The sequence below is a fragment of the Ailuropoda melanoleuca genome, chromosome 10, assembly GCF_002007445.2.
Source record: "Ailuropoda melanoleuca isolate Jingjing chromosome 10, ASM200744v2, whole genome shotgun sequence".
Classification (NCBI taxonomy): Eukaryota; Metazoa; Chordata; class Mammalia; order Carnivora; family Ursidae; genus Ailuropoda; species Ailuropoda melanoleuca.
In genome coordinates, this window is record NC_048227.1 from 32,754,634 (window position 1) to 32,779,234 (window position 24,601).

Below are 24,601 nucleotides of genomic sequence, written 5' to 3' on the forward strand. Positions count from 1 at the left end.
CTAGCTGCAAGTGATATAAATGTTGATGTATAGGATGAGAATATGGGACCTTTTGTGAAAGAAAATAAATGTGCAGGAAACAGATGAGAGATATGAACAGCAGTTGGAAGTGGTTATTTCTGGATGGTGCCAGAGTTTGTGTGCTTGTGTCTGTACATGTGCACGTGTGTATTTGTCCTTTTCCAATTACCAAAATTTATTTTGCATTTATCTTGCATTAATTTTATAATTAGATAAAAGGGCAACAATTATTTTCAATGAATTTTCTGTGGGAAAGGAGCCCAAGAAGGAAGCTATAAGCTTAAATCAAAGACCAAAGAAATTGGCTGCTTGCTGAGACAGGCACCAAGGTGTGACAACCTTCCGGCAGGTGGACGGTTCTGTGTGAAACGCACTAGCAGGGCTGGACTTTGGCCACAGGTGAGGTCCACCGAAGGCCATACATAAACCATCTTAAGACTCGTCTCCTGGGATAGGTTCTGGCTCAACGGCAATCCTCACCCGACCTCGTTCCCAGGACTGCTCACCAAGACTCCAAATGGGCTCCAAGTACATGGGGGTCTGGGACGTAGTTCACTAGTTCAAAGTTGAAAGGTACCCCAGGCTGGATGTATCAGATTCTTTCCTGGGAATCTGGAACTTGAATGGAGACACGATGGCTAATGGTCTTTGTAGCTGAGTCACTGTGGTTTCTGAACCTTGGCAAGATTGACACTTTGAGCCAGATAATTCTGGAGAATTCTAAATAATTCTGGTTGCCCTATGCATTGTAGAGTGCTAACAGCAACTCCCACCCCCTGACTGTGACAATTAAGAATGTCCCTACAGGGCAAACCCACCCCTGGCTGAGGACCACTCACCTGAAGAGAATGTCCACATATTCTGCCTGCCGAGGTCCTTAGGCCTGCCCTGCCTCCTGTGCTTCCCCTGGACTGATTTTCTTTTGCTTTCCCCCTTTTGAATCCAAGAGTTTCTGCACATTCAATTGCTTATGTGTTACACCTCAAAACCCGTAAAAATGTAAATACCTCCCCCACTATATTTTTGTTAAACTAGGCAGAATTAGGTTCCGCTCCTCAACCAAAGGGATCTTAACAAAAACACTCGCATTCAAAAATCATCTTTGCTTTCCTGATATTCAAAACCACCTGTCATCTTTCAACCCATAGAAAGCCGAACAGTTCTTAATTTATCTCTGATATCAGAGCAGAACTGAACACAAAGGCATGAATGAAGCAGGCCCTTCTGGGCCACATGGGACAGTGAAATATACCACGATGTTTCAGCAACAAGACCCCCTACAGAGTAAAGCAAGGTGGGAGAGGAACATTCACCTAATCAGGGAGGGTGGAGGACTTGATTGTGATCGGGTGTTTAGAACTAATGCCAGCATGTGAGGAAAAGCTGGAAAGCCTGGAAGCAGAGATGTCATCAGACACATGCCTTGCCCATCCCTGGGAGGGAACTCTACAAAGTGTTCCTTAGTGAAGCTCTGACTAGCTAGAACCAAACACTAAAGAAAATACACATGCAGACAGCATTGCGCACCCAAACCCCACAACTGTTTGAACAGATAAGAATTCCATATGGTCTGTATTACCCTCAGCAATGGAAGGCTTTTTATCCATCCCCAGGCTACCCCATCACCATGCAGCAAGTGGGAGATCTGGTCCCTTACAACGCAGACAGGGACAGGACTCAGCAGCTGATGACTGGCATTCTGTATGATGGGTGAACGCATCCAACATCTGCTCAGCCCCCACACAAATCTTAAGGCCCTCTGGCAGGCAGCACCAAGTCCCTCAGCTAAGTCACAATGGGAACCACCTGCCAAAACGCCAGGTGTGGAACAAGCCCTAGCTCATTAGAGTCCTTAAGCCCCCACCCAAATTCCTGGAAAAGGCTCCAGGCAATACAGGGCTGCCCGCACAGCCAGTCTCTACGAGGCCACAGGAGCCGCCTTATTAAGATGGTCATTGGATGGTCCACGTCAATTTCACATTTTCTGTCAAAACCTCCCAGATAGCAGGCACCTCGGTGTTTACACCTCTCAGCAGAACAAATGCAGAGCTGTTGAAGGGAGAAATAACACACCACCACAGTAACAATAGAAGACATCGCTTGCAAGCTGTCCGCGGCCCCTGGAGTAACTGACATGTTTGACAGAGAATGTGTGTTGGTAACGTTGCTTGATTTGTGTTTAAAGGGAAAACAGAAAGTGCATTTCCAGGAGGTTTAGACATTGATAACCAAAGAGAAGGTCTTGTAAACAAAGCCACAAGGACCATGTCCCAGCAGTCCCCTCCTTGCCGTTTGTCACCGCCCCACCTCCCGTTTTGATCTCCCGGAGGAATCGGGCTTCCACAGGGGAACAAGACCTCCTGACAGAAGGCTGCAAGACAGAGGGAGGAAAGCTGATCAGAAATGACAGTGGCACAAAACCCTGTTAGCCTTCCGCTCAGAATAGGTTGTACAGGGAAGAGACAAGGCTGTTCCCCCGGGGAGGAGGAGCAGAGGCACCAAAGCCACAGGGCACAGCGTGGTCCTTGGGAACATCCCCAAGTCGGCCATTTCCAAGCCCTGAGAGCTAGGGCAGGTTGTTTTACTTGGTTGGGCCTCAGTTCCCTGGAAAACAAGTCTCTCCAGGATGGTCTGAAGCAGCAGATATATACCCTATGGAAAATACCCGATATGGTGACCAGCGGCAGTAGCAACAGTAGAAATAATAGTAATGTAAGTATTAGCACGTAATTATAGTACAGTAATTATAAAAATAGTACTGCTATTTAGCTATATTACGTAGTATCATATAGTCATATAGAGTATACAATATAATTATATAATGTCACACAGGTTGAGGGGGAGATGAGCCAGGTACCCACTCCGGAGCCCACACCCTACATCATCCTGTTAGCCTGCTTTTTCCTCCCCCAAATACAACACTTCACTTAGATGCCATAGGTGAAGTGCCTTACACACCTCCCGGTACCTCGTAAATGCCTGAAAACAAGCAGCTGCTGTTGTTTTTCTTATAACTAAATGCGAAAAGCCCAGTAGGCAGTTTCTTCCAAGAAGATGATGGAAGAATGAATTTATGACACCGTCTGTTCAGAGGGCACATCCCTCGCCCCTTTTAAACCACAACAAAGCCCCTGCATTGCTGGGCAACACCAGTTCCCAAATCCAGCTGCTCCTAGGAAACCCAAGATTGCTGGTGAAGCACACGGTGCACTGGGCCCTGCCCTTCTGATGCAGACAATCTGGGGTCCAGGGCAGACAGTTGATGTACTTGCCCGCAGTCTGATGAGTAGCAGGACTGGAGAACACATAGATGGAGGAGGTCCTCAAAGTGACTCGGAACCGTGTTTTTCCCGAAGGCTCCCCACGAGCTGCCTGGTGCCAGTCGGCAGTCTTGCACTCACACTCCTCCCTGCCACCGGGTGCTGACAGATGGGAGCTATTCTTATTATTTAACATTTATTAAGCTCCCACAGTGTGCTGAGAGCTGCATGGAACAGGGGTGTGGGTGGTCCCAAAGAGTTTGTCCTCAGAAGGCTATGGCTACATGGAGGGGAGGGAGGTGGGCCTCTCTTTCCCCCTTCAAAGTCCACTCCTCTCAGCCAACTCCAGTTTCAGCCCCAAAAGTACTACTGGAGCCAGTGGACAAAGATTTGGGCAAGGACTCAATATGAGTGAGACCTGTACATCCTGCTTTGTGTGTGACCAGCAGCCCCAGCTCCCCAGGCCCACTGACTTAGGCGATGGGAAGGGTGGTGAGTCTGATATAACCCAAGGCCATGGGCTAAGCATGTCAAACCCCAGGGTGGTATATATCTCTTTCTCTCCTCCACAGCATTCCCCAATGGCACCCGACTCTGTCCAGTTGCACCAAAAGGCAAGTACCTGGTTATCGAGAATCTCCATGGAGAGAGGGAACAGAGAGCTACAAATGTGCCACTCACCCCCAAACCTAGAGCATCTTCATATGAAAAAGAAAGTGCAGCAACCCAGAAATTGTGAGAACAAACCAGTGCTGGCCATCCGTACGGAGTGCCTACAGTGAGCAGGTGCTGCTCTCCATGTGCCACAAACATCATCTCATCGAATCTTCAGGGCTCCCTCCTGAAGCGAGTAAGACCGTCTCCCACTGTCAAGTCGAGACAATGGGAGCTCAGAGAGGTGAAGCCCCACATCACACAGGGGCCAAGATGCCTACTCAAATTGGTCTAAGCGGGGCGCCCAGACCTTGGCATTATGTCATGCTGCCTGAATAGCACTGTGGTCGTACTGCAAAGGCCTTGGGTGTGGCCACTTTTGCACTCTTTTATTCCTGACATTGACGTTGGGAGGTAGAGAACATCACATATCGCTACCATTTTATAGATGAGCAAGTGGCGGCTCAGAAAGGTCAAGCAACTTGCCCAAAATCACCAGGAGAAGGTCATGGCCAGATTCAGGTTCCCCTGGTCTAATTACTACACTCTAAACTCTCTGATGTCAGTCCTTAACTGTGATGCTTCATGAAATAAGAAGAAATAGCCCTTCAGAGAGCACTCTGTGAGAACACCCTGGGATGCACAAGCTGACTGCCTCCTCCAAATCCTCGCCACCTCTAGGAGCCAGTGCAGATTAGAGAGCGGAAGGAAAAGCAGCGGCTGATGGGGCCACCCTCTTTCCCCCAGCATGATATGCTGAGCTCACTGCATTACTCTGAGCCAGATATAAGGTAGGACAAGACAGAACTGGCCACTGCTTCAGAGACACAGTTCTTACTCTCATCCTTCTTCCTCAGAAAAAAACAAAAACAAGCAAACAAAAAAACTCTACCTTTTGTCTCCTGGAATGTATCAGAACTCCTGTCATTTGGGAAGGATGGAGAAACTATCTATAGGGAGCCATCTTCCCGGGGCTGTAGAAAAATCCGTCTTGACAGCCTAAGCTAGTGACAGTGGTAAGGACCCCATACTGGGTGGGGTGAGTGGGGCTGAGATTCTACAGAGTTCCACCTTCAAGCAGTTGTGTTTAACTTCTAACTCTCCTGCCAATGGTGTGGCCGTGCACGCTCCCTCCAAGGACAGAGACTGGGTCTTAGTCATCTCAGTGTCTCCAGAGCTTAGAAGAGAACCCAACATGGAACCCACAACCCACAAATAATTATTATAATGAATAAATACATGTGACAATGTCTCTGCCTCTGACTTTTACCACCCAAAGAGCTCAAGCTAGAAACTAGGCATTGCAGAAGGCAATGGTCCCAGTTGCCCAGAGGAAAAGACCTGCGGGGTACTGAGTTCAATGTTTTTGGACACCTCTTAAGGTTCGGCAGTTAATCAAGTGGATGAGCTGGCTGGCTGCTTGCATGCTGGTGGGATGCATGTGTGATAGGACTATCTTTAGATGTGAGAGAAACATAAATAGGGGTGAGTATCTCTGTCATAAATCAGCCGGCGAAAACACTTACCCAAAACAACCTATAAAAGACAGGGAGGGGGCTTTGCTTCACCATCAGAGGCTCAGATTGCTGAACACCGAAGCAGCAGGGTGGAGTGTGAAATCCACGAGTCTCTCCAGCTCTGCTTGTCCCGTGCCAGCGTATTATAAAAAGCAGACTTGCTGATATAGCACGCCTTTAAAATGATCAAAATGACAGAGGGTTGCTGCAGAAACACATCCTTTTCATAGGACTGATATTAATCAGAAGAGATTGACAGTGTCCCTTTAATCTTTTAATTAAAAAAAAACCCAAAACGTGCATTTCTGTAAAACAGAACGGGGCAAGTTGCTAGCGTCTCCAAAGTGCTTTGGAATGACGGATGGTCCACATTATTTCAAACTTAACTAGAAGGCTTTGGTTTTTCTTTCTTTATATATTTGTTTATGTATGTATTGCTAATATAGGAGAAATGATGTTGTTGCATGAGAAGCCCAGCCTCGCTTTGGTTATGGTGTTACTGAATGTCCTCATCAGACTGTCTTTACTTCCCTAGATCATGCCTGGTGTCTTCACCTGGAAAATAGTGGGAATGCTCTAAACATACCATACAGTAGTGGAAGACAGCTACTGTAATTAATTGAGGTGGGAAAATACTGAGTAAAACTGCCATATCCTACTTTGATACATCGGATCATTAATGGAGAAACAAGTTGCACAACTGCCCGGTGACTCTGATCACTGGCACCAAGCAAAGAGGATAACCAAGATCAGAATCCCACACTTCCCTCCCCGGAGAGGGTGTATGCAGGGTTCAGGGGAGAAAAAAACATGCCTGCATGTCTGTAATAGTTTCAGCTAGTATTGCTGATCATGAGAACCTGGTATTTACCTATCCAGCACCCTATTTTGAGAACAGAACTTATTTTCCCCCCTCTATTCACAGCCCCTTACAGCTCAGTCTCGGAGGACTACAGCCTCCAGCTCTGACGTGAGCAGCAAGTCAAGATGATTGCTTTGGGGGTGGGCATGGTTTACAAGTTAAGCCAAGGAGACTGCTATGTGGAATTTTTGCAGGAACGGCTGGGAAAGAGACTTGCAAAGATGGGCTAGGCTGTAAGGCCGGAGTTGCTTGGGGACCATTTTTGCCACCACTTGGATGTGGTGTGCTTGCGAATGAAGATCAGGAAAAGACAACTACTGTGGAGCCGGGGAGAGATGACTTGGGTTGTTGGAGCCTCTGAATTCAACTGTACCTGAAGCGAGATGTTTTCTTTTTCCTTTCCAACCAATATGAATTAGATTTTGTTGCTTACAAATAAAAGAATCCTGACTAAACGCTCACCATGCTTCTCTCTCTCTCTCTCTCTCGAACAATGCAGAATAAACACCTGTCTTGATATATAAATATATATATATATATATATATATATATCTTTCCTACATATTAGGATGTAAACTTCATGTTGAAAAGGGTCTTGTGTGTTTTCTATTCTGCTTCATCACCCTCTCTTACTTCACAGCCTGACATACAGTAGGTGCTCAATAAATAATTGCTGAATGAGGAGATGAATCACATTTAAAGCTCACAACCACCTTGCAAGACAGGTACTCCTGCTTTCATTTTGTAGCTGAGCAAACAGCCTTGGAGAGGTTAATTGACAAGCCCAAGGCCACACGCTTAGTAAATGCCAGAGCCAATATATCAACCCGGACCTGTTTGACTCCAAATTCTCCTTGCCACCTCCCTGGCTCTTTAATTTAGTCTGCTGTTGACACGGCCTCTTTGGCAGCACAGAAAAGTCACTTAGTGACTAAGACGGAGCAGCCTCAAAGTAAATGACACCACTAGCATTTATATCAGGTGTACATTCTGATTTCTTTCCCGATCAGCAGATACTCCAAACATGTAGAGAACATTGCAGGGCAGTAATATCAGGATCTGAAAATGGCTCTACTTGCCACAGACCAAAACAAGTTTATGTCTTTTAAGTCCACCCAGAAATGGATCCACATGACCTGCAAGTTGCTACTATGTTTCCCCACCTTTCTGTGGGAATGGTTACTCTTGGTCCACTGTCAAAACCAGCACTNTGTGAGAACAAACCAGTGCTGGCCATCCGTACGGAGTGCCTACAGTGAGCAGGTGCTGCTCTCCATGTGCCACAAACATCATCTCATCGAATCTTCAGGGCTCCCTCCTGAAGCGAGTAAGACCGTCTCCCACTGTCAAGTCGAGACAATGGGAGCTCAGAGAGGTGAAGCCCCACATCACACAGGGGCCAAGATGCCCACTCAAATTGGTCTAAGCGGGGCGCCCAGACCTTGGCATTATGTCATGCTGCCTGAATAGCACTGTGGTCGTACTGCAAAGGCCTTGGGTGTGGCCACTTTTGCACTCTTTTATTCCTGACATTGACGTTGGGAGGTAGAGAACATCACATATCGCTACCATTTTATAGATGAGCAAGTGGCGGCTCAGAAAGGTCAAGCAACTTGCCCAAAATCACCAGGAGAAGGTCATGGCCAGATTCAGGTTCCCCTGGTCTAATTACTACACTCTAAACTCTCTGATGTCAGTCCTTAACTGTGATGCCTCATGAAATAAGAAGAAATAGCTCTTCAGAGAGCACTCTGTCAAGAACACCCTGGGATGCACAAGCTGACTGCCTCCTCCAAATCCTCGCCACCTCTAGGAGCCAGTGCAGATTAGAGAGCGGAAGGAAAAGCAGCGGCTGATGGGGCCACCCTCTTTCCCCCAGCATGATATGCTGAGCTCACTGCATTACTCTGAGCCAGATATAAGGTAGGACAAGACAGAACTGGCCACTGCTTCAGAGACACAGTTCTTACTCTCATCCTTCTTCCTCAGAAAAAAACAAAAACAAGCAAACAAAAAAACTCTACCTTTTGTCTCCTGGAATGTATCAGAACTCCTGTCATTTGGGAAGGATGGAGAAACTATCTATAGGGAGCCATCTTCCCGGGGCTGTAGAAAAATCCGTCTTGACAGCCTAAGCTAGTGACAGTGGTAAGGACCCCATACTGGGTGGGGTGAGTGGGGCTGAGATTCTACAGAGTTCCACCTTCAAGCAGTTGTGTTTAACTTCTAACTCTCCTGCCAATGGTGTGGCCGTGCACGCTCCCTCCAAGGACAGAGACTGGGTCTTAGTCATCTCAGTGTCTCCAGAGCTTAGAAGAGAACCCAACATGGAACCCACAACCCACAAATAATTATTATAATGAATAAATACATGTGACAATGTCTCTGCCTCTGACTTTTACCACCCAAAGAGCTCAAGCTAGAAACTAGGCATTGCAGAAGGCAATGGTCCCAGTTGCCCAGAGGAAAAGACCTGCGGGGTACTGAGTTCAATGTTTTTGGACACCTCTTAAGGTTCGGCAGTTAATCAAGTGGATGAGCTGGCTGGCTGCTTGCATGCTGGTGGGATGCATGTGTGATAGGACTATCTTTAGATGTGAGAGAAACATAAATAGGGGTGAGTATCTCTGTCATAAATCAGCCGGCGAAAACACTTACCCAAAACAACCTATAAAAGACAGGGAGGGGGCTTTGCTTCACCATCAGAGGCTCAGATTGCTGAACACCGAAGCAGCAGGGTGGAGTGTGAAATCCACGAGTCTCTCCAGCTCTGCTTGTCCCGTGCCAGCGTATTATAAAAAGCAGACTTGCTGATATAGCACGCCTTTAAAATGATCAAAATGACAGAGGGTTGCTGCAGAAACACATCCTTTTCATAGGACTGATATTAATCAGAAGAGATTGACAGTGTCCCTTTAATCTTTTAATTAAAAAAAAACCCAAAACGTGCATTTCTGTAAAACAGAACGGGGCAAGTTGCTAGCGTCTCCAAAGTGCTTTGGAATGACGGATGGTCCACATTATTTCAAACTTAACTAGAAGGCTTTGGTTTTTCTTTCTTTATATATTTGTTTATGTATGTATTGCTAATATAGGAGAAATGATGTTGTTGCATGAGAAGCCCAGCCTCGCTTTGGTTATGGTGTTACTGAATGTCCTCATCAGACTGTCTTTACTTCCCTAGATCATGCCTGGTGTCTTCACCTGGAAAATAGTGGGAATGCTCTAAACATACCATACAGTAGTGGAAGACAGCTACTGTAATTAATTGAGGTGGGAAAATACTGAGTAAAACTGCCATATCCTACTTTGATACATCGGATCATTAATGGAGAAACAAGTTGCACAACTGCCCGGTGACTCTGATCACTGGCACCAAGCAAAGAGGATAACCAAGATCAGAATCCCACACTTCCCTCCCCGGAGAGGGTGTATGCAGGGTTCAGGGGAGAAAAAAACATGCCTGCATGTCTGTAATAGTTTCAGCTAGTATTGCTGATCATGAGAACCTGGTATTTACCTATCCAGCACCCTATTTTGAGAACAGAACTTATTTTCCCCCCTCTATTCACAGCCCCTTACAGCTCAGTCTCGGAGGACTACAGCCTCCAGCTCTGACGTGAGCAGCAAGTCAAGATGATTGCTTTGGGGGTGGGCATGGTTTACAAGTTAAGCCAAGGAGACTGCTATGTGGAATTTTTGCAGGAACGGCTGGGAAAGAGACTTGCAAAGATGGGCTAGGCTGTAAGGCCGGAGTTGCTTGGGGACCATTTTTGCCACCACTTGGATGTGGTGTGCTTGCGAATGAAGATCAGGAAAAGACAACTACTGTGGAGCCGGGGAGAGATGACTTGGGTTGTTGGAGCCTCTGAATTCAACTGTGCCTGAAGCGAGATGTTTTCTTTTTCCTTTCCAACCAATATGAATTAGATTTTGTTGCTTACAAATAAAAGAATCCTGACTAAACGCTCACCATGCTTCTCTCTCTCTCTCTCTCTCGAACAATGCAGAATAAACACCTGTCTTGATATATAAATATATATATATATATATATATATCTTTCCTACATATTAGGATGTAAACTTCATTGAAAAGGGTCTTGTGTGTTTTCTATTCTGCTTCATCACCCTCTCTTACTTCACAGCCTGACATACAGTAGGTGCTCAATAAATAATTGCTGAATGAGGAGATGAATCACATTTAAAGCTCACAACCACCTTGCAAGACAGGTACTCCTGCTTTCATTTTGTAGCTGAGCAAACAGCCTTGGAGAGGTTAATTGACAAGCCCAAGGCCACACGCTTAGTAAATGCCAGAGCCAATATATCAACCCGGACCTGTTTGACTCCAAATTCTCCTTGCCACCTCCCTGGCTCTTTAATTTAGTCTGCTGTTGACACGGCCTCTTTGGCAGCACAGAAAAGTCACTTAGTGACTAAGACGGAGCAGCCTCAAAGTAAATGACACCACTAGCATTTATATCAGGTGTACATTCTGATTTCTTTCCCGATCAGCAGATACTCCAAACATGTAGAGAACATTGCAGGGCAGTAATATCAGGATCTGAAAATGGCTCTACTTGCCACAGACCAAAACAAGTTTATGTCTTTTAAGTCCACCCAGAAATGGATCCACATGACCTGCAAGTTGCTACTATGTTTCCCCACCTTTCTGTGGGAATGGTTACTCTTGGTCCACTGTCAAAACCAGCACTTAGGTAATTCCTGGCATCACTACAAACGTATGTAGATTTGTCATAAACTGCATCGCTAAATTCAGTGATGCCAGAGTACAGGGTTTGCTCATACCAATCCTCTCCCAACCAGACAGGCACTAATCAGTATTTCTCGGCCGCTGCCTACTCCGTGAACTTTAAGTTAGAAAACAGTCAGCCTCCAGAGAGCTTACAGTCTCAGAGAGAAAAGATGGCAAACAGCGCTCAGGACTCGAATCCAGCGAAGTGGACACCGCTGGCTTCACAGAAGAGTATTCCGGGGCCCATCTCTGTGTTGAGCACTCGGAAATTTCATTTCTGAGATTCCTCCCAGCCCCTTTTGACCTATGTCTTTGGACTCTTGAGTCCTATGTTTAAACAATGTCAAATTCCACAGTCCCACTGGGTTGGGGAAGATACTGAAGCTCTATCTCGATGTGTCACCCCAACACCACGAATTCACCCAGGTGCTCTGCTCTGCTAGGAAGAACTTTCTCCTTAGCTTACCCAGTGAATGCCTGCTGGTGCTCTACAGAGCACCTCAAATGCCGCCTTTCCCATTGAACCACCCACTTCCCTACCGTAAGAGACATCCACTACCCCCTCTCCGATGTTTTCATATGCATTCCCATGGATGCACGTCAACAACAGATTGGTGAAGAGGGAACACTCTGGCCCAACACACCTGATCCAAATCTCAGCTCTGTCACTGACATTCCTGTGACCTCGGGAAAGTCACATTTCTCAAGTGGCAGTTTCAGGTTCTTCATATGCAAAAAGGGCATCATAATGCAGGACTGTGATTCCTTATCTGAGATCTTTGGGATCATCTGCATTTTGAAATTCAAATTTTTATGGGGGGGTGGGGAATTGACTTTTTCAGAAAGGTATTTCAGTGGAAACACTCATTATGCAACACCCTCAGCAGGGTCGAGGACAGCACTCTGAAATCAAACACATAAATATCCTCGTAGCAAAATATATGAATATTCACACTAAGTGGGATAAAGAAAGTCTATAAATAGCCACACATCATTTCAGGTCAAGTTTGCTTCCCAAATGAGTTTTGGTGCCGAATTCCCCCCCCCCCCAAAAAAAACCCCTGAATTACAGAGCTTTTTGGAATTTAAAATTACAGATAAGGGATGGTGGGCCAATAGTACCCAAGGTTAGGATTTTGTAAGAACAAATTGAGGTAATGTAGCTAAGTATTTAGCACAACACCTGGCTCGTGGCAAATATTCAATAATTGTTCCCTGTCATTGCTTTTCTATTGCTTTCATTGCAGTATCAGTTTTGTGTTTATCTAGTGTTCTCTTCCATGGGCTGCGAACCTACATGTCAGTGGCTGTAACTATCACTTTTGGGTCCTGGCTATCCAGAGCAGTGTCTGATATAGAATATGTTAGCAGTGAATGAATAACTAAATCAACAAACATGTGGGGACACACATGGGGCTCTGTTTATACCATCTTCCACCTAGGAAAATAGTCTTTTGATCCATTACCTGTAATACCTAGATGAGATGGGAATTATCTGCCACTGTGTGGAGAATGATCCAGCCATGCGTCATCAAAGGGCACACCTTTTGGACAGAGATGTACAGCGAGGGGTGCAAGTCTGAACTTGCAACCTAGAGCCATGGGCTCATTACATCTAAATGCTAAACAAACAGACTAATCACAGACAAAGCCACTGTTTTCTTATGTTGCTCGGAATTGTGTGGCTGTGGTCCATGGCTTGGATTAGTCATCTTGGTAACTTCTGGATTCAAGACTGACTGACAATTGACTTGTCAGACTTTCTTTGTTCTCAGATCAGACAGCTCATTGATCATTCATTCAAGGTATTGTTGAACATTTAGAAGTAAATAAAGAGGCTCGATAGGAACATACATTGTTTCTTTTTATCCAAAGAGTCCAAGATTGAGATCCATACCAAGGGAAAGGAGTAATGTTTATATAATGCACTTGGTAATATTACTCTTCTCCTCTTCTCTTTTGCCTCTCACTACCCATGAAACTGTCCAAACTGTTCAGCTCAATCCCACACGGCCATTCTGGAATTCTTTACATGGCTAGAAGGAAAAGCTATCCACCTTGCTATGTATTCAACAAGTTTAGACATGAGATGATGGGTTCGGGAGATCCAGTATGGTAACCTGGCTTTCCTAAGGGATGGCATGTGGGGATCAGTGGTAACTTCTGTAACAAAAGACCCTGGTGAGTAACAGCCCTAGAATTAGTAGAAAACAACTCCACTCTCTGTTTTTGCCAGACAACGTGATGCTCCCTTAAGCCTGTTCTGATGTCTGGTCAATTATTTATTTTATCTTCAACTGAGCACACCAAAACAGAGCAATGCTAATATGAATAAAAAAGTGGCACTTGAAAGAATTATGAAACGGAAGTTCTTCTGCCACAGAACTGTTGGCTCTTGAGGTTGGAAAGACCTTGGGAGGAATCTCAAACTCTGATCCAACAACCCTGTCAAGTGGCCACTACAGCTCTGTTTGCATATCTCCAGTCACAGGGAACTTACTACCGATGATGGAGTACACACAGTATTTTGGATCATGTTAATGTCTTGCTGATGACATTATTAAGGGGTGGGTGGCACCTTACACTCCTACAGGAGAGCTCCTGCAACTCTTGAAGAGTTGGTGAAAAAACCCACAAGGTCAAGGAATTGGTAAGCAAGCTGATAGAGCCTGCTGGGATGTAGGACAGCTGGTGTCAGAAGCCTCAGCTGCAAGGTGAGTGTGTGCGTGTATGTGTGTGAGTGAGTGAGTGTTACAATTTTTCTCTCTTTGAGCTGCTTTTCCTCCCCTTGCAAATGTTACTGCAATGGGGTGATTTGAGTTTCTTGATGCCAACGGGTAAATAGCATAGGCTCTCTCAGCAAACCAGAAATGAAGCTTGTCTCTTTCTAGCCGTAGCATTTCAGTGTGTTCCAGGGCAGTGGGAGAGGAAAGAGATGAATATGTCACAGCGGCTGGTCTAGAGGCTCCCCGCTGCCCTGCTCTCCTGACTTATGGGTAACTAGTTACCAGAAGTGTCGCTTGGGAAAACAAAGTATGATAGGGCTGAGATTTGCAAGTAAAATCACTTGTTCCTCCCAAAAATAACTGGATATGTTTCTCAAACACTCTGCAAAGGAGGAAGAAATAGGGCCTCCCCAATTTCTCAGCTGCCCTGTGCGTCTCCTCATCTATCATTGGGGTAATACGTCCAGAGTGGCATTTCGTAATGACAGCAACATTCCAGCAAATCGATAGTTATTTAATTCCCAACAAGCTCTCAAGTCCATTAAGCCTGATTACATTCACCCATTTCAGTGGGTGCCACTATTTTTCCTACACCGGCACTTAATCTATAACAGGAACTTATGAGAACTTTCAAAAGCAATTTCAGCATCAATCAGCATAGAGTGAAGGGCACTATTTGCTTGTAATTATTTATCGGACGGGGCGGCAGAGGGTCTGACAAAACTCCACTAGCCGACCATTACCCCAAGCTTCCGATAGAAGCAAAAGGCCTTCCAGTTTGCCACGGAGTCCTGCTTCAGACTCCATGTGCGTCCCATGGGCCTGCTTATGCCAGGAAAGATGGACCAATAACCATGTTGTGAAGGACCGTTCTCCAGACGGTCCACGTATTTCTCAAACGTCATACAGGAGTTTCCAGACTGAGCAATGGCCATCAATCTAGGAGGACAGCATGTTTTGTCCGTAAGTAGAATCACCCCTGCATGTCTCAGATCACCAACGTTTTTACAGTTCACAAGCACCATTTGGAAAAGGGGGGAAAAATGTGTTTGACCAGAACCCTCCCCAGAAATTTCAATGAACAATCTAGGGTATTGCAGAATTTTAACATATAGTTGGGGAGGGGGCCAAGAATAAAGGTGAAAGGGCACGGTGAACACAAAAGACATTTAGCTCTCCTTTCCTGTAGAAACGTGATACAGATTTATTATGAAGGAACGGCTGTTCTCAAACAAATCAACAACTACTACCAAAGCATCTGGGTTTCCCATGATACTCAGGCTCTGTCACTGACTCGATGTCAGCTTTCCACAGAGAACTTCAGACATACACCCAGAAGCCAACGCTTGTTTTAAAAGACAAACTTATGGTAAGGGAAAAAAAGCCCCAAGTATCTTATTGGTAGATGACTCTCCCTGCACAGACTTAATAGCCTTGAAAGTAAAACCCAAGCACATTTCAATCCTCCCCTTTCTTGCCATCATTAAGATGTAAACAGCTGGTAAGGGATTCCTAGAATAATCTCTAAACTTCATAAATTAACCATCAACAGAGTGTTCCTTTTTGCCTCAATGCCACCCCTCAACCCAGGTCGGGGGAGGGGGAGCCTCTAGGAAAACAGACAATTCACATGAAGGCAAACATATGAATTAATGCATGTTTCATGCTCCTTCTATTTTCTGGGTTAAAGCTCTTAACCAAGTCACCTCATGATAAGTTACTTTGCCTCATGATCTGCTCTGGGAGACTGAGTCCCCCGGAAAGCTGGGAAGGAGAGCAAATCCTTTGCCCCGTGGTCAACCTCCTAAAGCAAAGACATGAATGTTAAACAGCAGCCAGATCAATACAAGCAAATATAGCTCAACTATACCATTTATTCAGCCATGAGAGATGTCAATAGCCAGATTAGGGTGATCCATCTTTTTGATTTCCTACTGTCTTCCCACTGACTACACGAGGGCTTTTTCCTGTATTAAAAGTGTTTGCTTTCTCAACCATAAAAATTCCAATTATTACTCTGAGCGCTCTGGAGTTAAGTTGCTTGCTGGCAGTGGCCTTGAATTACCTGGATCAGTCCGGGGAAGTAGGGGGCTGCTGGAACAATCATAGGCACGCCATAGGGATGCAGGAGGACTCCTTGAGAAGGCAACATGCTTTACGTGAAGGTATTATTCCCTCTGAAGCTCAACACATCAATGGAGAGTTAGGGGAAAATCTATAGACCCAACTTCTTCCGAACTACAAAGCTGAGAGCCAAATCGCTTCTGTCAGGAGCCAAGCGCTCATCAACGCGGAGAGGGGAAAGAAAGAAAATCCGCATCAGCAACTCTTAATGTGAAAGTTTTCTTCCCAGACGACGAAGAGACACAGCAGCTGCAGAGTTGAAGCTACCAAAATGGAAGGTGCTATTTTGGGAGCGGCTTGCCTAACATGACTAACCAAATACTCTTCGTTAATTTAGTTCTCAGAGAGAGTGAGAAAGAGCCCAAACGACAGAGAGAGAGGTAGTCGGGCTGTAGGATTTCGGCTCTTCCTAATCAATCTGGGCAAAAGGCAAGGGGCAGATTCTGCGTGGGATTTTTAGCCAGAAACACTGAGAACGTACATTGATATGATTATCAGTTGCCACTTACAGCTCAAGTAGGTTAAGGCGGGCAGCCTTTGGGAGTGATCAAACAAAAGCTAAGGTGACAGTCCAGTCTGTGCTGCTGTCTCGCTCCCTCTGCTTTTAATTTTAAAGGGGCAATCTGTGCAAATAATACAATGATCATGCCAGCTAACATGTGCAGAGTGTGCTGTGCACAGAGAACGAACTAAGTTATTTACGTGGGTTATGTCATTTATTCTCGCAACTCTCTGAACTATTTATTATCAGTTCCAGGCAACACACGGGAAAGGGGGCTCATGCTGTTTGCTTGAACTCTCTGCTCACGGTCAGAGTCTCTGAGCCTCGGTTTCCTCATCTGGAAAACTGAGTAATAATAGACCCTACCGCATAGGGTTGTGTGACAAAGTCCCTGGCATCATATCCTCTGTACAAGACTATAATAGGCTATCAGCCTTTCTTATCACGTGTTTCCTGTTCTTCTCCTGTTGGTCAGTATGGACTCATCTCTGGCTTCAGATCAAAGGTGCAGATACATTCAAATCGTCACACATAGCAGGAAGGCATGTGGGCCGGTGGAGAGCTCCCCAATTTTGAAAGCAAGGATATGAAACAGACAAAGCGAGTTCGCTCTGCTAATGCTAAAAGCCCAGGGATCATTGGAAATCACCTTCAAACGGAACATCCGCTTGCCACATTCCACCTCTAACTCTAAGCAGGACACGGGATATAGATTTTGTAGAAACTCCGAGAGCTTCAGACACCATAAAACATATTCAACTATTGGCTTTTTCTAAATCCAAATGTCAATTCCTCCACTTTTAGATAGCAAGGTGTTTTTACACTACACTAATTTTAGTTGCTTGATTTAGCTGCATAATTACATTTCTAGATAACGACAGTGGACAGCGTTTGGCAGAGAATTCAATTATTTAAGGCTGAATTTTGGCCATCTTGACAAGGTTTCTCTGTAATTGATTCTCGTGTATCAAAGTGGCCACACTGTTACAATTCAGAAAGCTCCAGTAACAGCTGCAAGTTGACCCCTCTTACTTAACAGCCTGATACTGTTTCTAACTTTAGCTTTTGACTATGACTTTCAACACTGTGCTTCTGAGAAGTTACCAGGGAGGACAGAGGCATCTCCATGAGACAGCTTCCCGGGATGGGAAAGCTATTCATTACTTTGGGAAGGGCTGGGTCAGATTGGATTATGTCTCCTCAGTGTTATAAAATGGAAAGATCACTGGAGGAGGAGGCAGGAAATAATTTAGTCACTAAGGCCAGAAACTTACACATTTAGATGCTTAGTTTCCTAAACTAGAACAGAGGTAACAATATCCACTTATTCTTCCCCAAGACTGCTCCAAAGAGCAAAACTGTGGGAGTGTTTTGGAAACTGCAGAGTTACATAAATACGAAGGATCATCGTATTTATTACTATATTATATGTATAGATATTTATCTATGCATATCTATATCTATCTATCTATCTATCTATCTATCTATCTATCTATCTATATAGTTTTGGTTAAAGAACCTGACGAGTTCAGAGAGAAATGAGAAATACATTATATATGGGTCATATAGATATATAGCTATACCCTCTGCAGAGGGCATTTTCTTTTTTCTTTTAAAGAACTCTACGATACAGAAGTTTTTGCTGATCCTGAGTAATGGGTATCCACTTCCTCCTGTCTCTTAAGACAAGGGCTAATTGTTTTGTGACCCTTTTCATTTTGACTGCCAGGAAGCTCAAAGCCAAATAAGAAGTTCAACTCTGTCCATTGTGTTGGCCTTTACTGCCTGCTTATTTGTGCTCTTGTTTTCCTGTCCTCACCACCTCCAGTCCTAACTATTACTATTCACATTATCTCTGATTCTGATTGTATATTCATACATTACTGTCATGTATCATCCATAGTAGTTACATTTTTGGAACTGTAGGAATTGAATATATCCTTGTTCCAAACCCACCTCAAAAACATCATGAAATAATAAAACATAAAATTTAATGACAACCATTAAACAAAACCTCTTTTTCCAAACACAAGTTCTATTTTTCCAAATAGGAAGCACGTAGTATTACTAAAGAATAATTCTTTTTTCTGAGATCCGCTTTCTCTGCTAAAAGGCAGATAACCGCCTTCTGCGCATCCCTCCTCACCACTGGCTAGTATGTGCAGCTCATGATAAATGGTTGGTTATACAACATCTAGTATATGGTATTAAACCCACGGGGTTTTTTTGTAGGAACTTTGAAGATGTAGAAAAAGAATAAAGTAGAGAACAGAGGAGACAGTGGCGAGGAGACACAGGCCTCAGAAACACAGAATTCAAGCGAAGGGCCCTGCATCAGTATTTGCTATAGCCATTCCAGACAGGATGGCAAACTTGTTTCTATAAATGGGCAGATGATAAATAGCTCAGGTGTTGAGGACCTTAAGTCTCTTCTGTAACCACTCAAAACAGCTGCTGACACATGAAAACAGTTGCAATATGGAAACAAACACTGAAATTTGAATTTTCTATAATTTTCACCTGTCATGAGATCATCTTCCTTTGATTTTTTTCCCTTCTTGAAAAAGTATAAAAATCGTTCTGAGGGGCGCCTGGGTGGCACAGTGGTTAAGCGCCTGCCTTCGGCTCAGGGCGTGATCCCGGCGTTCTGGGATCGAGCCCCACATCAGGCTCCTCCACTATGAGCCTGCTTCTTTCTCTCCCACTCCCCCTGCTTGTGTTCCCTCTCTCGCTGGCTGTCTCTATCTCTGTCAAATAAATAAAATCTTAAAAAAAAAAATTGTTCTGAGCTTTTGAAGTTCGTAAAACTAGGTTTGGCTTACAAACCATGGTTTGCTGACCCCTAATTGAGAGCATATATTTTAATTAAAGTTCTGGAAGTCAGACTTCAGTACAATAGCAAATACACCCTCCTTTTTGGTTGCCCTCTGCTTCTCCACGGACTTCTTGATTTTCCCGTCACTTCCTTGGTGCTAATTCTGTGTCAGGGACTTCCATCAGGAGATTTTTTTGTTTGTTTGTTTTAGCCAGGCTTTGATTGTTCAATCTTACCCCCCCTCTCCAAAAAATAAAAAATAAAAACAAATAGAAAACAAATAAACAACAAACCCCACCTTCCATCTTCTTTCCCCACCTTCCATGATGACACTCCTTTGTCAGAGACTGCCTTCTCTTCCCCCCTTCCTTAGATTAAAGTGGCTCCTCTCTCGAGGTCAAACACTGCACCTCCTTCCCACATCCTAGAGCAAACAAGGATTACGCTGCTTGCCACCAGCCTTTGTGAGTGGCAGCCACCCAAAGTTTAAACAGTCATGTAGGAGAAGGAAAGAGAAAAGTAACAAGTGTTGGCTGGAGGTTGGGAAAGGACAGCACTCAGAGAAGACCAATTGCTGCCATATGGGTTCTGTTGGTCAACAGAGCCAACTGCAGCCTCATGGACCAAATTCAGTCTGAGGAGACGGAGGACAAAGGAGAGGAGGAGGAAGAGGATGTTGATGAGGATGATGATGGTTTGTCTGCATTGTGTAAAAAAGGGGTGATATTTTTAAATGGAAGGGTCCACTGTAAAATTTAGATCTATAGTATCTCTTGAAAACCTGGAAGATGTAGAAATTTTGGGCCACATTTCCTTGTATTAACAATCCCTGAAGTCTGGGAAGGATCTGCCTTCTCCGTAGCTCAAGAGAATCAGACTCTGTGAGACTATCTTCACCATTCTTTACCTGCTTCCTGAAAAGAAGCCAAATGTCAGTTGCCACTTGTCAACCACTGAAACAGAACAAAACAAAAAGCACAAAACAGAGTGTTTCTCTGACAACATTAATTGCACTCCCTATCTTTTGTACATTGACAGTGTTTCTCTGACCATTTGGATCTATGCAGAATATTGAACCACTCATACTGCGCCATTTCCAGGCCAAGTTGGGGAAGAGACAGTTTGCTATAGTATTCAAGGCCCTTCATGATATTCCTCGCCTTTAGTTTTCCAGATTCATCCTCTAATACACACTGTCCTTCTTTCTACAAATCACTTTTTTTTCTTCTGCAAATCAGTCTGGCAAGTTGCCTTTGCCATACACTTTTATAGATCCAAGCCTCTGTACAGTCTGGCCTGCAATGCAGAACTATACGTTCTTCCATCCTTCTTTTTTCTTTCTTTCTTTCTTTCTTTCTTTCTTTCCTTCCTTCCTTCCTTCCTTCCTTCCTTCCTTCCTTCCTTCCTTCCTTCCTCCCTTTCCTTCCCTTCCCTTCCAATTCAAACTTGCTGGCCTAATCAAATATTACATCTTCCGCGTGACAGCAGGCAGAATGAGCTACACTATCACCAATGTTCTAGAATCATCTTAGCAAGGTACACGAATTCTGTGAAGTGTGACTGCTCCTCTGGGAGGTAGACTGGCTCAGATGAAGAAGGCTGCCATTTCTTCTTGTTCAACCAATCACTCTGAAGTGGTGACTAGACAAACAAAGTTTCCCAAAATGTTTCCTGGGAGAATGACTGGCTGAATGGCTGCTTTGGGAAAATGTGAGTCAAGCTCAGGGACTGCAGGGGTCTCGGACAACTGAGGACTACCTGTATCTTTAAATGTGTCTCAAGTGGCCCGGGGGGCATACTGGTATAGTAGCAAAAGCCTGCATCTCAAAGTTGGAGAGGCTGGGTTGGGATGTTGGTTCTGTCATACTTTCGAAAATCTGACCTAGGATAAGACCCTCAGTCCTGAGCCCTAATCTTCTTGGGGGTGAAGTGACCCAACATCTGTAGCTCCTTGCAGGAAGGCTGCTGCCATGGAATGACTGGCTGTGCACACGTGTTCCTGGCTCTTGGAAGGTGTTCAAAAAGGTCTGGTGTGTTTTTGTTTTTGTTTTGTTTTCTTAGAAGGTCTTTAGTGTACCTGTGTGAAATTGTTTTCTAATCATCTCTACGCTATGTCAAGTTTGCCTCCTCTGTGCCCCACCAGTCCCACACTGATGTCTCTGTGGGAGCCTTCTTTCTGTCCCTTCACACGGCTGCTTGTTGAAGACACCCCCTTCTTCAACAAGCCGCCACATGCTGGCTCCTCTGGCAGCCTCCCCACCTTCTCCAGCACTCGCAACCTACCCCTCTAAGCCTCCAAAAGACCAACGGTGATTTGTCTCAGGATGGTAAAGATCTGGCTGGTGATCTCATCCAGGTGAGATCCATTTTATCTCTTCTACCTGATCCTCGATCACTGTGTTCTCCCGTCTTACTCATGGGACTGGGCATACAGCAGATGCTCAGTAAGCACCTGAGAATCATCTGTGGTGTCCACACGATGACACGGAGGTTCAGAGAGGTTATGTCACTTGCCCGAGTTTAAAATGCAAAATGTGGGGCGCCTGGGTGGCACAGCGGTTAAGCGTCTGCCTTCGGCTCAGGGCGTGATCCCAGAGTTATGGGATCGAGCCCCACATCAGGCTCCTCCGCTGGGAGCCTGCTTCTTCCTCTCCCACTCCCCCTGCTTGTGTTCCCTCTCTCGCTGGCTGTCTCTATCTCTGTCGAATAAATAAATAAAATCTTTAAAAAAAATGCAAAATGTGTGCTTTGTCAGTCACCAAGAACCAGTTTTCCCTTCCACACGCCCCTAGTGTCTGCTAGATCATCAAGGGTGACCACTCTAGGGCAACAACTTGAACCAGTGTTGACAGACTCCACTCACCACCAGACATGTATTCAAACTCCATCCAGTGCAGGTGAGAATAGCATGGAAGGGCTTTACCTGGCATGGACCTCAAAGGTAAATTCCCTGAGATGCTACATAATGCTTATGGTCCTGATGCTGGAGACAGACAGACGAGTTCTTACCATAGGGGACACTGAAACCGCTGAGCTGATTACCAGGGAGGCAAGATCTTCCACAGAAAAAGCTTCCACAGACTATGGGTAGGATATACTGAGCCACCGACCAGATGCTCCCCAAGTTATAGCCATTTCATTTGTATCTGCAGTGAGGGACCAATCCAACCGGGAAAGTGACATCCTGAGAAGAGAAGCTGTATCCCCAACCCCTCTTACAGATTGGTTTGGGTTCATATGCGTTAATGAGTTGATACATTCAAAGTTCTCACAAGAATGACCAGTGCCTACTAAGCATTACATCTCACTAAGACACTACTATTTCATCATTGTCTGACACTTCTTGCCACCACTGGCTCCACTCTTGCAAAAGCACCAGATCATAGTATTTAAGAGCTCGCACTGAGCCATACTGCCCACATGAAAAGCCTAGTTTCTACCAACTGCTAGCTGTGTCTTTTTCTGTAAATTACCTAACCTCTCTGGGCCCCAGATTCATTATCTATAAAATAAGAATATCATTAATAACCATAACTCATAGGTGGTCTGGAGAGGTGAAAAAGAATAACATGTAGACGTGTTTAGCCGAGGGACTGGCTCAGAGCAGACACTCATTAAATGGGTGCTGGTAGCTGTTGCAGTGGTAACAGCATCAGCAATGGCTGGTCTGGAGGATCAAACCAGCTCAATTCAGACCTCCCCAAAACCAGGAGTATCAAAATCCTTTCCCCCTTCAACTTCTAATACGTTAAATAAAATAGTGCTCAAAAAGTGACCTGCAATGTGCCTTCTTGTATAAGAGCTTATCGCCTTCTTCCATGACTCAAACCAAAAATTAAGACACAGGGGCTAACAAGGATGTGTGTGTGGCTTCTGCACATAGAGATATAGTGTTGAAACCAAAATATGAGAATTTCAATTTCAAGTGAGGGTTTATGGGGATGGTGAAGATAGTGCCTTTGAATCTGGGACACTGGGTCACCCTATTACCTCCAAAAATGGTTATGCAGATGCACAAAGAAAATTCCGGTAGGTCTTCTAAGTGAGGAGGCTGCTGATTATCATTAGAAACCCGAACCCCCAGTGGTAGAGGCAGTGCCGTGCTCCTCTTGGTTCATTAAGCACTTCTTGACCTGATTCTCCTCTGAAAGCCAGACTGACTGGCTGAATGAGCAAATCTAAGAATATCAACCCCACACATCATCTCTGCTGAGATCAACAATGCTTCAGGAACCGACCCCTGACCTGGCTTGGGATGAATGGCAACTGGGTTTCAGAATTTGTTGACCTTGCTTGAGGCAAACAAATGCTCCCTGGGGACTCTCGGAATGGGGGATGATTATCAGCTGCTCCCCTGGATTTTGCTTTGCGCCCTCCCTGTATCTCCTGCATCTGTGCTGCAGGTGCCTGCAGGAGCTGAGCACACAGACACTCCAAATAGCATGACCTCCAGAACTCATAACGGGGCCTTTCTGCCCAAACCCCATGCACATACCCTACTCCCTGTGAACTGGCTGAAACACCTGAGTTCTATGTGCATCCTTCTCTCCTTAGTGACTAAGCGCCTGGACTGGCATCTCCCAGTGTGCTCTGCACAACGGAAGCTTCATGAGATGCTTCAATGTAAAAAGAATCCTATGACCAAAGACATTGGAGAAATTCAGCTTGCTATCTCTCCGTCTTGGGGATTCGTGATGCTTATTAGCAGAGTAAACACCTAAGGAGTCCTACAAGGAAAAAGAACAGAAACCTGTTTGACCTTGTTTGATCCAGATATTCCCAAACTTACCTGATGACCAACTGACCATCTGTCCATCGATCCATCATCCACCCACATCCATCCATCCATCCATCCATCCATCCATCCATCCATCCATCCATCTTGCTATGTGATATCTGGCTATTGAAAGTTAACTGTGTGTCAATCATGTGCAAAAGTTCTTTACTCCTTCTCCTTTTCCCTCCTACTTCATCTTCATCATCATCATTATCATCATCAATCATCATCATCATCACAGTTCTACCATTTGAACAACTATTCAACACTTACTTTGTGCCAGGCACTGCACCAAGGTCATCACATATGTTCCCTCTGTTTATCCTCTCTATGGCCCCATGAAATAGATTCTGTTAGATTTTCTTACATTAGAGACAAGAAAACTGAGGCACTGAGAGTTGAAGCAAATCACAAAGGAAATATAGCTGGTAAAAGAGGAGCTGTACCTTGAACAGGGGCTGCAGAGCCCTGGTTGCTAATTACTTGGTGAAGCCCTTTTCTGGAGTATGACCCCATGTAAATATTCTAAGAAATGCCGGCCAGGAGGAAACTCAAGCTGAGTGGCCTCCTTATCTCCTTTACCCTCA

General features: G+C 44.9%; 1 protein-coding gene across 16 annotated transcripts in view; it reads right to left on the reverse strand.

Moving 5' to 3' along the window:
- RBFOX1 (RNA binding fox-1 homolog 1) overlaps positions 1–24,601 on the reverse strand; it is a 2,017,010-nt gene that overhangs the window by 335,129 nt on the left and 1,657,280 nt on the right. The window contains exon 1 of one of the 16 annotated variants that reach the window (XM_034670402.1): positions 15,862–16,320. The exons of the other annotated variants lie outside the window; for them this stretch is intronic. Within the exon in view, the coding sequence (XP_034526293.1) occupies positions 15,862–15,948 (87 nt within the window). The 5' untranslated portion in view covers positions 15,949–16,320. Of the gene's footprint in view, positions 1–15,861; positions 16,321–24,601 lie in introns of those variants that run through there. 16 annotated transcript variants of the gene reach the window in all.